This window comes from Aulostomus chinensis, chromosome 2 (genome assembly GCF_037954235.1).
Source record: "Aulostomus chinensis isolate RoL2024-O1b breed Wild chromosome 2, RoL_Achi_v1.0, whole genome shotgun sequence".
NCBI lineage: Eukaryota > Metazoa > Chordata > Actinopteri > Syngnathiformes > Aulostomidae > Aulostomus > Aulostomus chinensis.
Window position 1 is genome coordinate 21380002 of NC_141321.1, and position 14324 is coordinate 21394325.

The 14324-nt window shown below is 39.7% G+C and overlaps 1 protein-coding gene across 3 annotated transcripts; it reads left to right on the forward strand.

Annotated features, from left to right (window-relative positions):
- Positions 1-2391: 2391 nt before the first annotated feature.
- On the forward strand, positions 2392-14148 carry rab27a (RAB27A, member RAS oncogene family). Of its 3 annotated transcripts, none has more exons than XM_086184316.1 (6): positions 2392-2929; positions 9330-9498; positions 10292-10377; positions 10495-10598; positions 11801-11924; positions 12361-14148. In XM_086184316.1, exons 2-6 carry the CDS (start codon positions 9346-9348, stop codon positions 12554-12556), a joined length of 663 nt encoding a protein of 220 aa, XP_086040442.1. In that variant the 5' UTR covers positions 2392-2929; positions 9330-9345; the 3' UTR covers positions 12557-14148. The 3 variants fall into 3 exon arrangements, with proteins under 3 accessions (XP_086040442.1, XP_086040459.1, XP_086040450.1); XM_086184333.1 differs by lacking the exon at positions 2392-2929 and adding an exon at positions 3694-3714; XM_086184324.1 differs by lacking the exon at positions 2392-2929 and adding an exon at positions 6156-6324.
- Positions 14149-14324: the final 176 nt, after the last annotated feature.

A 14324-nucleotide genomic window follows, 5' to 3' on the forward strand; every position in this document is an offset into this window, starting at 1 on the left:
TTTCATTTACTAATATCTTCTCTCTCAAAATGGCTGGTCAAGCTTTATCCATTCAGGCTTTGTTTGTAAGTTCACAATCGAGCTTGTGCCAAACCTGGTGCAAAAGTGCCTTCATATCCTCACACAATTGCATAAGTGTTTCATACCGCTAGAAGTTGTTTTTGTTTTGTGTTTTACTTAACATTATCAAGCTCACATTTTCCTGGATAAATTCCACAGAAATCTTAATTTCATTGATCAACAATTTTTTTTTTATATAAATGTCCCCAGAGTGTAGATTTGAAATGATTTGATTTAGCTGTACTTTGTATAAGTTTTTCATTACAAAAATCTTGCAAAAGCGTGGAAAAAAGTGGAAAGCAAAGTATATGCAGTTGTAGACTTTCCGGATAGTTGTACTTGAGTAATTTTATACTTCTGCACACCTTATCTTTAAACAAATATCTCTTGTTTCTATGTAATATTTTCAGAGAAGTCTGTTAGGTGTCAACGGTTTTTGAGAATATTATTTTTACATCATTTAGTTCCTTCCCAATAATCTGATATTTCAGTTGGCTTTGCTTTAGCTTACTAGTAGAAATGCCCCTCAACAGCAACTTCTTACTTTATTACATTTTCAAGTCTATTTTCAGTGTCAGTCAGTGCTTCTGTCTTCATTTTTCAACCGGAGTCTGTACTTCTTCCTATGGAATAGTAGTAGGGCCACCAATAAGGGAAAAAAATGTGAGGAGGCAGATTTAGTTTCATTCCGAGCTTCGAGAAAGAAGTTGAAATGTCAAGAATAATGTCAAAATACAAAGTCGAAAAAAGTGGCCATACTATGTCTTGAATTCTCCAAGCTTGTGTGGTTTTTCCTTCAGAACAGTCGCAGTTATCGGCACAGTCCCTTCAAAGTCCTAATACTGATAACTGCAGTGTGTTTGTGAGCTTAAAGAGAAAGTATTTCTTTTACTAAAGCTGAGTCTGATATAGTTCCATCAGTTCATCTAACTGGCTGCACCGCATTTTGTAGAAGCAGTCACATGCACTGGTTGTTAAAGTCTCAAAAGGTTGACTTTGTTCTCTGCACTATATTTCGACTTTTTTTTTTTTAAAGTGCATGATAAAAAACCACCTCCTCTGGTTTTTTTTTTCTCTCATGGGTGGCCCTCATACTCTTCCGTACCCTCCACCTCTGTATGGAACAAAATGGAGACATGACATGCCACTATAGTCTCAGGATCCTATGTTAACCAGCTCAGCGGAGCACAGAATGGGTTGTGAGTTGGGACCCTACGAACATAGGAGATGCTCCCAGTTTAACATTAGCTATTGGTTCTAGTCAGTAGTCAAGAGGTAAACAGTTGAAGTAGAAATATCCAGACAGAGTGGTAATGTGGTCATTAAACCATCTATCCATCCATCCCTTTTCCATACCGCTCATCTGTTGAGGGTCATCCTACTCTAGTAAACCTCTTCATTCAAAATTCTACTTCAGTAAAGATAGAAAAGTATCACAAGGAGAAGTATACATTCTACATGTCTATGTATTTCAATTATTGGGACCATTCAATAATAGATTTATAGACCTCCAAAGGTCATGTTGAACTGGTCTGTGTTCCCTTTGTGCTGCTCTGATTATGTCATCATGAAGTCATTCTTCATATTTTTTTTTTAAAGTAAACTTCATCAGGTTTTACCGTGCTTTTCCCTGTAAAATCCAAGGAGTCTATCCCAGCTGGCATTGGGCGAGAGGCGGGGTTCACCCTGGACGGGTCACCAGTGCATCGCAGGGCAATCAGAAGCAATTAGGGGTTCAGTATCTTGCTCAAGGTCACTACGACATGGTGAGGATTGAACCAGCGACCCTTCAGGAGCTAGATGGCCCCTCTACCCCTGGGCCATGCCGCCTCCTATGTGAAATCTTTTTCTTCAAAGTAACTAGTAACATATGGGTGCAAATAAATGTACTGTAAAGAACAACATTTCATTTGAAATGTAGAGGATCAAAAGCATTAATTCCCCCAAAATGTGAATATTCAAGTGAAGTTCAGATACTTAACACATGCACTCACAGTACTTGAGTAAACGTACTCAAATACTTACTTTACATCACTGGTAACTTGTCAATCAGTTTTTTGGGTAATGTTTACTAGTATTTGCCTTGATCTAGTTACTAGTATTTTCTCTCACCTTGGTAATGGTCACCAGTAATTATCCCATAGCGGGTACTTACTAGTTTGTCCCTAGTACTTGCCTTCAGTTAGCAGGGTAATGGTTAGTAGCAGAAGTATTTTCCTTCCCCTGACTCATATTTACTTTAGTTTGAAGATGGCTAGAAGAATTTGCCCTCTTTTAGCTTGGTAATGGTAACCAGTATTTGCCCAAAGTTAGCTTGGTAATGGTTAATAGTATTTGCCCTCTGTTAGCTGGGTAAGGCTGACTAGTAAATTCCCTGTGCCAGCTGGGAAAAGGAAAGAGTAACCAGTATTTGTCCTCAGGTAGCTGGGAGACGGTCCAAAGTATTTGCCCTCGGTTAGCTTGGTAGGGGTGAGAAGTATTTGCCCTCGGTTAGCTTGGTAGGGGTTAGAAGTATTTGCCCTCGGTTAGCTTGGTAGGGGTGAGAAGTATTTGCCCTCGGTTAGCTTGGTAGGGGTGAGAAGTATTTGCCCTCGGTTAGCTTGGCAGAGGCTGTGGACTCCACTTGGCGGGTGAGTGATGGGAACGATGGCGAGCCCGTGGGGAGGAGCTGTTTCTCGGTAGTACGACAGACACGGAAAGTAGAGGGGCCGTCAGTTCGTGTTAAGAGAAGCTCATGACATCTGACGGCCCAGAGGCGACGGAGAAGATAAAGTACTCGATTGTACTCCCGTTTCAGTCGTCATTCACAGTACTCTCAGTGTGTTACTGTGTCAAACCGAGAAGTAGCAGCAGCAACGCCCAGGGGCCGGTGAGTAACTGTTAGTGTTTTCAGGAAACGTCGAAGAAACAACTGAAGCATCTGTCAGGAACTAGCGAGAACTTTTAACTTGTCTTCAGGCTTGCGTTCTCTCAAGCCTTTTGATTAAAAAAAAAAAACCCAAAACAAACTAAACTAAACATAGAAACACTTTTTGAAGTTCATCCCCAACCAGTGGAAACATTTTCCACACCTGCTTTTTCCTGTTCCGAACTCTTAGCTTTTCTCCCCTCGCTTATCAGCTGGTGTTGTAATATCACTGTTCGTATTTTAACTATTATAGGCAGTTTCACAACTCAGGGCTGCGTGTGAGTAACAACCAAAGTTGTCAGGCATGTTTGGACGCATAACTTGAACAATGGATCCCACAGAGGAAGCTGGGAAGTTGGCATCCTATGTTGTCTCCTTGGCAGGATCCACTTGAAAAAGAGAAAGTGATTATTGCTTATCTAATTGGTCAGTTGCCGTGCAGAAACAGCCACATGAAGACCAGCTGAGGGTCATTACATTTTCTGTTTATTTCACTTAATCGATTTGAGGAGAGTGTGTCAGTGTATGAGCTTTACACGCTTCCCACTGCTGACAGCAGAGCTAACTGTTTTAATGACTGCAGAAGTACAAGCTCTGGTCTGGCTGCCATAGGTTTGTAAGATATATGCACATTTCTATTTGAGATGGACTTCTCTTTTTTGTTGTCTCAAGCAGTAGTTTACAGTGTTTGTCTATCTGGGTTTTCCCAAGGATCTGGCCGCCTCTGTGTTGGACAGCTGCCTAGGGTGGGTCTCCTCCTGTGCCATGATTAAAGCGGGTTTAGTTTTTGCTGGTTTGTATGGGTAGTAGTTTTATTTATGCTTGGAAAACATAGCTACTCGTTCACTCCCACCTCAGGAGAAAATCCTAATTGATATCAACGCACAGCGTAGAATTTTTCTGCTTTTTTAAAACCTGGATTTAAAAGTGATTTAAGATTCAAGGTGGTCCTGCAAGGGAGAAAAAAAAACAAGCTAGTCAGCCAACTAAAGATGGACACAAACATGCCATGAAATCAGATTAAATATAAATTTAGACTATAATTCACCTAAAAATCTAATATTAAAGATCACTCAATTTTTAAGTTTAATTAACTTAAACAAACCCAGGAACTCTTAAAATGTATAGAAATAACAGCAAGCAGTGATGCTGAGTAATTCAGATCGTCCAACATGGTGTAGTCCTGTGTGTCCGTTAACAAGTAGGAGTTTGTTGCAGGCTACTGTGTCAGATTTTGATTTACTGTTGGTGAGTGAGTCAATGTCATCAATGATGAAGCTGTGTGTGTCCGTATGTACCCAGTCAAGTGAGTGAGTTATTAGTAGCAGTGTCTTTAATTTCTGATCTCTTTGTCATGCCCTGACTTTGGGTAGCATGGTAAAAGTACAGTGTACTTTGTAGAACAGGGCAGTGGTTGCCTAATGTGAAGAGGACGAGCTTGTGACCTGAGGGTCATCTGTTTAGAATAAATCTGTGTGGAAGAAGCAGTGCTTGCCCCTCCCTAACTAGGTGCCCTCCAGCAAGGCCCTTAACCCTGACAGCTCCAGTGGCAACAGATCAAACTGTGGTTATACTGAGTGGCGTCCTAGTGTGAATGTGTGCGAATATGTGAAAGTGATCAGGGCACTCCTGTTAAAGATTGCTCGTAGTGAGATGTAATACAGTGTATTTGTAAAAATACACAAGTATCTAATCCATTATCCATTATTTTTAAGCTGTTGGTTAGTTTGGTAATTCATTAATTTCCTATTTTGGCTTCATATTGTCTGAAGTTTTGAAAAACACTTTGCTCGAACCACTAAAAAAAAGGTAACTATTTTCCACACTCAAGGGCCATCCATCCATCCATTTTCTACAGCTTATCCTGTTAAGGGTCGCGGGGGTGGGGGGAGGGCTGGAGCCTATCCCAGCGGCTCTCGGGCATGAGGCGGGGTTCACCATGGACGGGTCACCAGTCCACATATAGACAGACAACCATTCACACTCACAGTCACACCTACAGTCAATTTAGAGTATCAATCAGCCTCGTCCTCTCTTGATGTCTTTGGACTGTGGGAGGAAGCTGGAGTACCAGAGAGAACCCACACAGGAACAGGGAGAACATGCAGACTCCACACAGAAAGACCCCGTGCCCCAGCCGGGATTTGACCCCGGAACCTTCTTGCTGTGAGGCGACAGTGCTAACCACTGCACCACTGTGCCACCACTCTAGGGGCCTAATTGGAAAATGTTTTTATGCACAAATTTGTTCTTAAACACTTTAAACGGGAACTTAAGGAGGTAACTTGTCCTGGGTTCTATCTGCTTCTACAAATGTTGCAGTCACTGCAAGCCTTGGTAATCACCAGAGGCCCACAGTAGATCTGCAGGCATGTAGTTCCATATGGCTTCTGTCTAAAAGACTAAATGGAGGGTTTAAAAGAACATCTACAATGTGTAAGAACAAATTTATGCATAACAACATTTTGTGAATTAGATGTCAGGTCTTTACCTTTTAACGCTTTACATACACAACACCAACAGTGCTCCTGCTTGTTAAAAGTGTGTTGCATGTATTGAGTACTATGAACATAATGTCTGGCTTTAGACCAGAATATGTTGAAATTGTTGATAAATTATCTGTCTCAATAAACAGTCTCATAAATGATCAGGACTATAACATGCCTTAGCCTTACAGAAATATTGTGACTACTAGCAGGTAAGAAATGATCTGACGTTGCTAAGTTTCCCAACAGAAGGATGCAAATGTGTTTGATGCTATGAGGCAATGTGTCTTCAATTTTGAAAAAGTCTTGTTCAGTCACATATTGTTGGAAAGTTCTGTCTGCTATATAGAGCAGAAGTAGTCTTAATATAGGCAGTGTGACAACAAACCGTTGTGCCTCTAATTATTCAGAATGATAAACACACCTCCTGCATAGTGTCCCAACATATCAACTGATAAACCAGCTACAAAAGCTCACTATTGTTCTGCTTAAGACAGGACACTTCTAGTTGTCACGAACAACAAAATTTGGTTGAGAGGGGCATCACACCTAATTTAAACTGCTTTTTAAGAGCTGCTTGTGAGGCCCTCTCCTCTGAAGGGGAGCACTGTGTAATGTGACGTGCTAATCTTGTGCTGCGACAGGGCCTCATTTGTAGTCTGTTAAAAGGTTGTGGGAAACATGAGATGTCAAATGTGAGTTCTTCGTAAACCAAATTTGGTTGTCTCACATGATTTCTAAGGCGGAAAGGCGACGTGAGGAAAGCAAGTAAATGGAGATGGTAATTGGGCCTCAACTGTAGTCCACAATGAAGACTTACATTTGGATGTAGAGAAGAGGAGTATAGTCTCAGGGAAGAGCTCCTGCCAGGTATTTGTTAATGTTTTATATCTTCTAAGCTCTCTCTTATCTTTCATTTTAAGTTTTGCATCCTGTAGAAGAGGTAGGGGAACAAACCTAGTACAGCAGCTGTAGGCAGTAATTACAATTAAACTTGATAGTTCTTTCTGATCGTTTATTGCACTCGGTATGTTCTTGCCCAACACAGCGGAAGGTGTCTGCCATCAGAGCTCGCTTCCTTTTCACAGCTGTGGTAGGACTGGGAGGTATTACATGGCCAAGAAATGGTCTTCAGTGAAATGTTGGTTTTTAGCACAACGTTTTGCGCTCTGCATTTTGACAACGTGAGCATTTGCTTGCTTTTCTCCATTGGTTTCGATTGGGGTTCTATGATGACTCAATTGATGAGCTTGATAATAGTCTGCAGAACTCTGCTGCAATAATCTGCATCTCCCACGGTGTGGTTTAGCTCGATCCTGTCACCTCTTCTGACCTGTTTTCTCCAAGTCAGGGTTTAACAAATAATGTCAGGTAATGTTAATAGGAGTATTCATTGATAACATTTTAGTAGATCTCACATTTTCATATTTTAAAGAGATCATAACCTGTGGTTTATGCACATAAGGTTACAAAACACTGAGTGCATCAACCTCACAATCATTGTCATGTAACTATACTCCATTTATGTGTCAGCTGATTTTTGTTTTCGTGAATTCTATGTTTGTGCTGTTCATATCTGCGCTGTAACTCAGAAAGCATAGCACAAAATCCCCTAAACCTTGACAAGCTTTCTCTACAGCCTAAGCTGGATCCCTGGTGGTTTTGGTCACAGTTGCTAAATTTCTGTGGCAGCCATACTGTATTGTTGATTTTTATGCATTCCTTAATAGCTATGGATTTTGTTGGTTATGGCTTTTCAATATTTCAGTGGTGAATGGGAGTGTGGTTGAATAATGGTAATGAACATGCTTTATTTGGTGGATACTCATAGTTGTAGCCATTGGACTGTTAAGGTTGTCTTCAACATTGAATAATCAACTGTTTTTAACAACTGTTTTTGTTTAACGGCCAATTTTTTTCGTAGTTCTGTGTTAACAAGTAGCAGTTTGAATCGCATGATTTAATATGGTATGAATAAAAAAGGCAGTCTTGTGTGTCTTGCCATGTTTTGACATTTCATTTTGGCCCAGTTAGAAATTGAATTTGACACACTTGGTTTGAAATTAGCTGTGTTGTCATTGTCCTGCTGATGTAACTCAGTATCATTCTATGTCGCCTGCTTTAACCATTGAATCAAAACTTCTTTGAAAACAGATTGGATAAAAATAACCAAATATAACCTTTACAAATGTAATGATTATTTGCAGGCCTGACGATTGGTTTAACTAACATAGAAAATAAGTGGAGCTTTCATGTTGAAGTTCTACTGGCAGAGGGTATGTAAAAAGTGGTTCAACGTACTTGTTAATTTAATTTTGAGTGAGTTACATGAATTGCTGCAATGGCTCATAACCCTGTCATCATTGTGAACAGAGTCCCATGGAAAGGACCATCGCGTTTGAAAGTGATAAATAAACCTCTTCTCTCCTTTTTAGTCTCAACAAATCGACAAGCAGGAATGCAGACTTCATAGTTGTAGAGTTTGTTGGTCTTTGCTTCCAGTTTAGTCTCATCTGTGTTTGTAGCAGCGGTTTTTATCACTCTATGTTCATCATGGATCCTGGTTTTGTAAAGGACCTTAAGCTGCTTATGGCTGGACATGAAAGGTTCACTGGGTCTTACAGTGAAAGAATGTTAGTCTTATTCGAATGCTTTTCTGCACACTGGTCATATGATACATCTGTGGTTTGTTTTTGATTTGTTTTGACCGGACTTGGTCAGCCATGAAGAAGGAAAATGTATCATCCAGTAGATAGAATAGTTTCTTATTATTTAGCAATAAGAAAAGGGAGCTCTGTAATGTATGCACCTGAGAAACAAATTGAAAGTAAACATGAAAAAGATGATCTAAATAAATGTTATGTAAATAAACACATTTAGCATTGCCTCAACTGTGGCCATTTAGGGTTATGTGAGAGGAAAAGAGTTTATAGAAGCAAAACAAAAACTAATAAATGACACAGAACAGATTGTTTTCACAGATTTGGTTTTCGGGAGTGATGTATTGGGCTTGACTTGCCCGAATAGTTGATCGTCTGTAGGACCAGTATATTAATAGTCCAAACGAGTCATCCAGAAACTAAACCGAAGGGGGGATATGAGATGCACCTTATTGTAAGCTTTGATGAAGTGAGGGCCAACGTCTTAGGCTCTGAAAATCACCGCTTTGACAGAATTCTTTAGGATTTTTAATTTATTATTATTTTACTATTGTTATGAAAAAAATGCAGTACAGTTATCATTTTATTGCAATTATCTTTTTTCATAATTTTTGGAAAGCAGTATTGTCGTAGAAATGAAACTCTACAGTAAGTTGACCTACACAGTATATTGACCACACAGGAGGTGGACTGGTCCTCTATTCTGTACCCAGATGTGTCAGAAACTGTGAAAATGAATGTCATGACACCATCTAGCATTTCACAGGGTACACAGCAGGGCACATAACAAATTCTACATTGAGAATACACAGTCAATGAATTCTGGATACAATCATTCAATTTTATTTGATATAAAATGTGAAATATTGGGGAATTCGCACGACCTTTTCTCTTGGTGTAATTACAAGCACGCCGCTGCAGCTTCTGTCTTGAGAAGTCTTACTGTGCAGGTTAAATCATTTGCAGAATTTGCATTTCCTTGTGAACAAATCTCATGAAAAGACCAAACCAGAGCACTAATCTGTCTCTTGATACTTCAGTTTCCTGCCATGTTCTACCGTGTAAGTCCCTTCTTAATTACCACGACACACATCTTAAAGAGGACCACATACAGTAGATATAGTTTATACTTTTAAAAAGGTTATTTTCCTCAAACATGTCAGCACTGTGGTTTTATAGGTTCCACTTAATGGTGATTTATTTTGTGTATTTCAGAAAATAAGCACTCACTATGTCTGATGGGGACTACGATTATCTCATCAAATTCCTAGCCCTTGGTGACTCTGGTGTGGGAAAAACAAGCTTCCTCTACCAGTACACAGATGGCAAGTTCAACTCCAAGTTCATCACTACAGTCGGCATCGACTTCAGAGAAAAAAGAGTGGTACGTTGAAATCTGCTCAATCGCATGTTGAATAAAAAGATAATCTTTACTCAAGCTAATAATTGAATTTGCAACAATTTTCTTTGTCATGCACTTAAATTCAGGTTATTTTAGGCCGTGCATTTTTCTTTCTACAACTCTGATGCAATATTATCTTGTGTTCATGTGTGCTACGAGCAATTATGGCAGCCTGATTAGTGTCTTAAAGGCATTCCGACACAGATAAGAGTTGTGTAAAAGACCACACTGCATGTTGCAATCTGCATGACTCATGTATGTGAGCAGCAGGCAGCACCCTGCTCAACAATAAACACCTCATATGGTTAGCAAACAGCTGAGAAGTGTTCAGGTTTACTCACTCATGTTTATTCAATCTAATGCTGCTGACCTACAGCTTTAACATAGCTGTGCTAAATATTTAATCAGTTAAGTCTCTTAACATTCATCATTATCTTTTTACAACAACCAACTAGCCCCATATATAAGTAGAATTTCAAATTAAAGATGTATTAACTATGAGAGGTTTTTTTTTTTTGCATGCAGAATAGCTTTTGGAAATGTCATAAAGCGAGTTATATGTAATAGTTAAAGCATAATATGTGCCCTCATAAAGAGCTTGAACAGAATAGGAGTAGATAACAGGAGGAGTGACTCGGAGCAGAAAATGAGGGATGAAGCCACAATAACAGCTGCCACTTAGATGAGTTTACAGCTACATTCATGCAGCTAATCGCTTACATCTGAGGAAAGCTGAACGCTGCATTTGTTTGACTTACGTCCCTCTGGTCCTCAGATGTACAAATCAGCCGGTCCAGATGGGTCATCAGGGAGAGGACAGAAAATCCACATACAGCTGTGGGACACCGCTGGGCAGGAGAGGTAAATGAAGAATTTTACTTGTACTTTCTCATGCTCATCAATATGGAATTTGTGTTCATTTTCAAACGATTGGATTTCCAATGAGGTGTTTTGGTTCTTTCCCCTGAAATATTACAGGTTTCGGAGTTTGACTACTGCATTCTTTCGAGATGCCATGGGTTTCCTCCTTCTGTTTGATCTCACTAATGAACAAAGTTTCCTCAACGTCAGAAACTGGATGAGTATGTGTGGCGCACATGTAGATTCAATTAAAAAGAAGTCTTTGCTCCAGAAATGTGTATTACTTGAACTTCTGCCACAACTGAGCTCATCAGGTGAGCATAATTTATTTAACATAATGGCTCAATGTGTTGCCATTTGGACGGATCAGTAAATGAGAGCATAAACTGTGAGTTTGTTGCCACAATTTCCACACAGCCCTTTAATTTACAGCTACGGTATTAGCGCTGAGCAATTTTATCGATTCTGCGATGTATATCGATATTTTGTTTCCCCTGAGAGTATCTATTTTTCAGCCACGAGTATCGATACATTAAGGCTCGTTCAAATCCCCAGTGTTCTGCACTTTGCAGGAAGAGATATTAGGTCTGCCAGCCGCTAGTGTCGCTGTAGAGCATTTCTAGTTACCCAGACCACGAAGCCTTTCTCATCCAGGTAGAACTGAGAGATTCAGGAGAATGGCAGCAAGCATTGCTCCCTCTAATTTTTCATGTGTTGGGCATACTCACTGTCACATGTGCTCCCTGAGCACACTGAGGATCAACGTGAGCAACATCAGTTGTGCACGCTGTGGCCACACACCTGTTCCACACCTGGGAGCATAGAAAGGTACATGGCGTATTATGAGAATCAAATTACAGCAGCAATTTCTATTAGTTTACTGTTAATATTTTCAGGGGTTTACAACTCAGCTGCTGAGCTACCATCGCCGTGTCTTATCTCTGCAGCACTGTCGTTAGCTAGCTAACCTCCATGGTGCCACGGCACGTATGGGCAGGGCACACATGCAAGCACTGTCAATGCTTTGATTGGCCGCGTAGCCTAAGTGAACCGTACCGTATCATTGGCTGGACACCTGTCACTCACCGAGTTTATGTGCAGCATAGATTTTCTTGTGTGCTGAGAATGTGTGAGCAGTGCGCGATTGCACAAGCGTGCAGCTTAGAGGGAACATTGGCGGCGAGTATAAATCCAGCGCCTGCATGCTTAAACGCAGATGTGTGGGAGCATTTTGGGTTGAAAAACAAAAAAGAAAGTGACAAAAGTATGGCGGTTTGCAAACCGTGTCACACAAACTTAAGTACTCTGGAAGTACCACCACTGTATCGCTACAGCCCTATGCGGTATTTTAATAGTTATACTATACGGCCTATTAAACTTAGCTAAGTAAAGTCAGTAACAGATTGTGGTATGTTTCTCTTAGGCCAGTTACAGGTTCATGCCTACTGCGAAAATCCAGACATTGTTCTGTGTGGCAACAAATGTGACCTGGCCGATCAGAGAGCTGTCAGCGAGGAGGAGGCCAGCGAGCTAGCGGAGAAGTATGGGTATGTCTCCGTTGTAAACCATTGGTGCAACAACCTCTCCCTGAAACGTTTGTCAAGAAGGCAGTGGCTGTATTGTTTGCCAAAGTTTATGAAATGAATGTGAGACTAAATCGGTCCTCCTCGAAAAGTAAATATTTGTGCACACGTGTAGAATATCCTGCAATGGACCCTTTAGACACACCTTGACTAAAAACACAAATACTTTAATTGATATTAACCGTCTCTTTATATAGCATGTTTATCTAAGCTGGACAGTTGAAATAAGCAGATGAGGTTGGGTTTGTGTTTCGGTCCTGTGGGAATCACGGTATTAGACTATAAAAGGGCTGACTTTGCTTTTGATTTAACTTGGAGCTCTTGTTTTCTGTTCATCCAGAGGTTTTGTGAACATCATGACGTTGTCACTTCTCTTGTTCCCTGCTTTATTAACCAACAGAATCCCTTACTTTGAGACGAGCGCTGCAAACGGGCAGAATGTCAACCAAGCTGTGGACGTCCTGCTAGACCTTATCATGAAGAGGATGGAGCGATGTGTTGACAAGTCCTGGATCCCTGACGGGACATTCCGAGCAAATGGACCCCTCAGCCAAGACAATGCAGAGGGAGAGGACAGGAGCAAATGTGCCTGTTAGATGGATGAGAAGCCATGTCTGGGGTGTAAAAATAGGAGACATCCAAGTGGAAGTTGATATATTGTATTCTGTTTTAGGTAAAACAAAATGTCCAAGATGCCATAAACCTGCAGTTTACTGCTTAATTGACATGCTGTGTGGTTTGTCAGAACAGAGTTAAGTGCCTTTTTGATACGGGCATTTTCATTAGGATGGGTCTTTTTGAATAAGTCATGGTGGTTGTGAGTTTGATATTTATTTGTTAAGATGCTTAGCTAACACTTCCAATTTGATCCTCGGCTGACGATGCTGACCATATATGTCAGGTATAAAAATCAGCTGCCGGATGAGTTGTAAATATGTTGTTAAAATGTCAGCTTGTAGTTGCACAGCCTTCAGTTCATATTTCTCCCACACAGCCAAATAAATGATGGCCACTCGCAGTCACATGATTTCCTTCACATATACATCTAGGACCCTGGTGGTTCTACAGAATGACCATCTCAACTCTGGAATGCCCACTGCTGAGCCACAGCCAGAACTTGACACTCACACTGAACCTCCTGAACGCTTATTGTGTTCTCAGTTCAGTGGCCAACTGTCACCCAAATGGATGTTTAGTGTCCAATAGGAGGAATAATTATCACACCTGAGCATTAAATCTTGCAATTCTTTGTCCGGCTGAGTAAAAGACCTATGAAAAGTGTGTATGTGAAAGAAAAAAAAATACACATTTATAAATTATTGTTCATATTTTGACTATTAGGGCCACATCGTTACTATCAATTTGTTTGATGTGTTCAGATTAGGAAATATATATATATATATATATATATATATATATATATATATACATATATACACACACACACAAAATAAGACACCAATTTAATTTTTTTTCCAAATTCGATTCTAGAGTCATAGCTTCATCTTTTTACATCTTTTTATTTCTTTCTCCTTAAAAATATTAACATTCCATGAAAAAGGGGGAAAAAAACACATGTACTTTGACTTAAATGATCTAAAAAAAAAAAAATCCAGCATCTAGGCTTTGCTAAACCTCTAAAGTTGCAGCTACAGTGAGTTGTTAGATGCTAGAAAAGTGCTCCATTGTTGAATTCCCTAAACTAAAAGAGATTTTGGGTCTGAAACAGTAAAATATTACATGTTTCTGGTTTCAGATGTGAATAAGTGAATTAAGGCAACAGCTGATCTTGTGCTTCAGTTCATCAGCTTGCAGTGCATTTAAAATCCAAACACTCACCACTTAGGGACTGTTTATAGCAATAGTTATAATTTAGATGCTGCAGAAATGTAGCTCAAATATACTTAGTCAAACACTGAAATGGCATTTTGAGAGTATTTGTCCCAGCACAAATCTATTATATGTATATTATACTGTCATTCCTTTATCACAGCATGAATGCAATTTTTCCCTTCCAATTTCCACTCACTGTTTCCATCCACATATTTAACTATTTGAAAATATGCCACTAAAATTGAATATGATTTTTATTATCAAGAATAAAATGAATAAATATTGTCAATTCTGCCATACACTTCTGTGTGGAAAATATGTAAATTATGTCAAAAATAAACATTTTATTTATGTACTTGATGCATTTTGTCCTTTTGTAGAATTTACTTTGGATTATTGTTTTTTTATGTGTCATTGTTTAAAAATATACTTCTTTCTTTCTACATTCTGTCTGGCTCAATCCTTGGGACACGTAACAGGAAAAGTTGCAGTCGTGGTCGGGGAACTGATGAAAGCGCTTGAAATCTTGGT

What these genes read in the sequence shown, in the direction of transcription:
- rab27a (XM_086184316.1), top strand. Translation starts at nt 9,346, where the DNA reads ATGTCTGATGGGGACTACGATTATCTCATCAAATTCCTAGCCCTTGGT. An exon ending in GACACCGCTGGGCAGGAGAG is followed by an intron (nt 10,378 to 10,494) that starts GTAAATGAAGAA and finishes GAAATATTACAG; the next exon opens with GTTTCGGAGTTTGACTACTG. An exon ending in CAACGTCAGAAACTGGATGA is followed by an intron (nt 10,599 to 11,800) that starts GTATGTGTGGCG and finishes TGTTTCTCTTAG; the next exon opens with GCCAGTTACAGGTTCATGCC.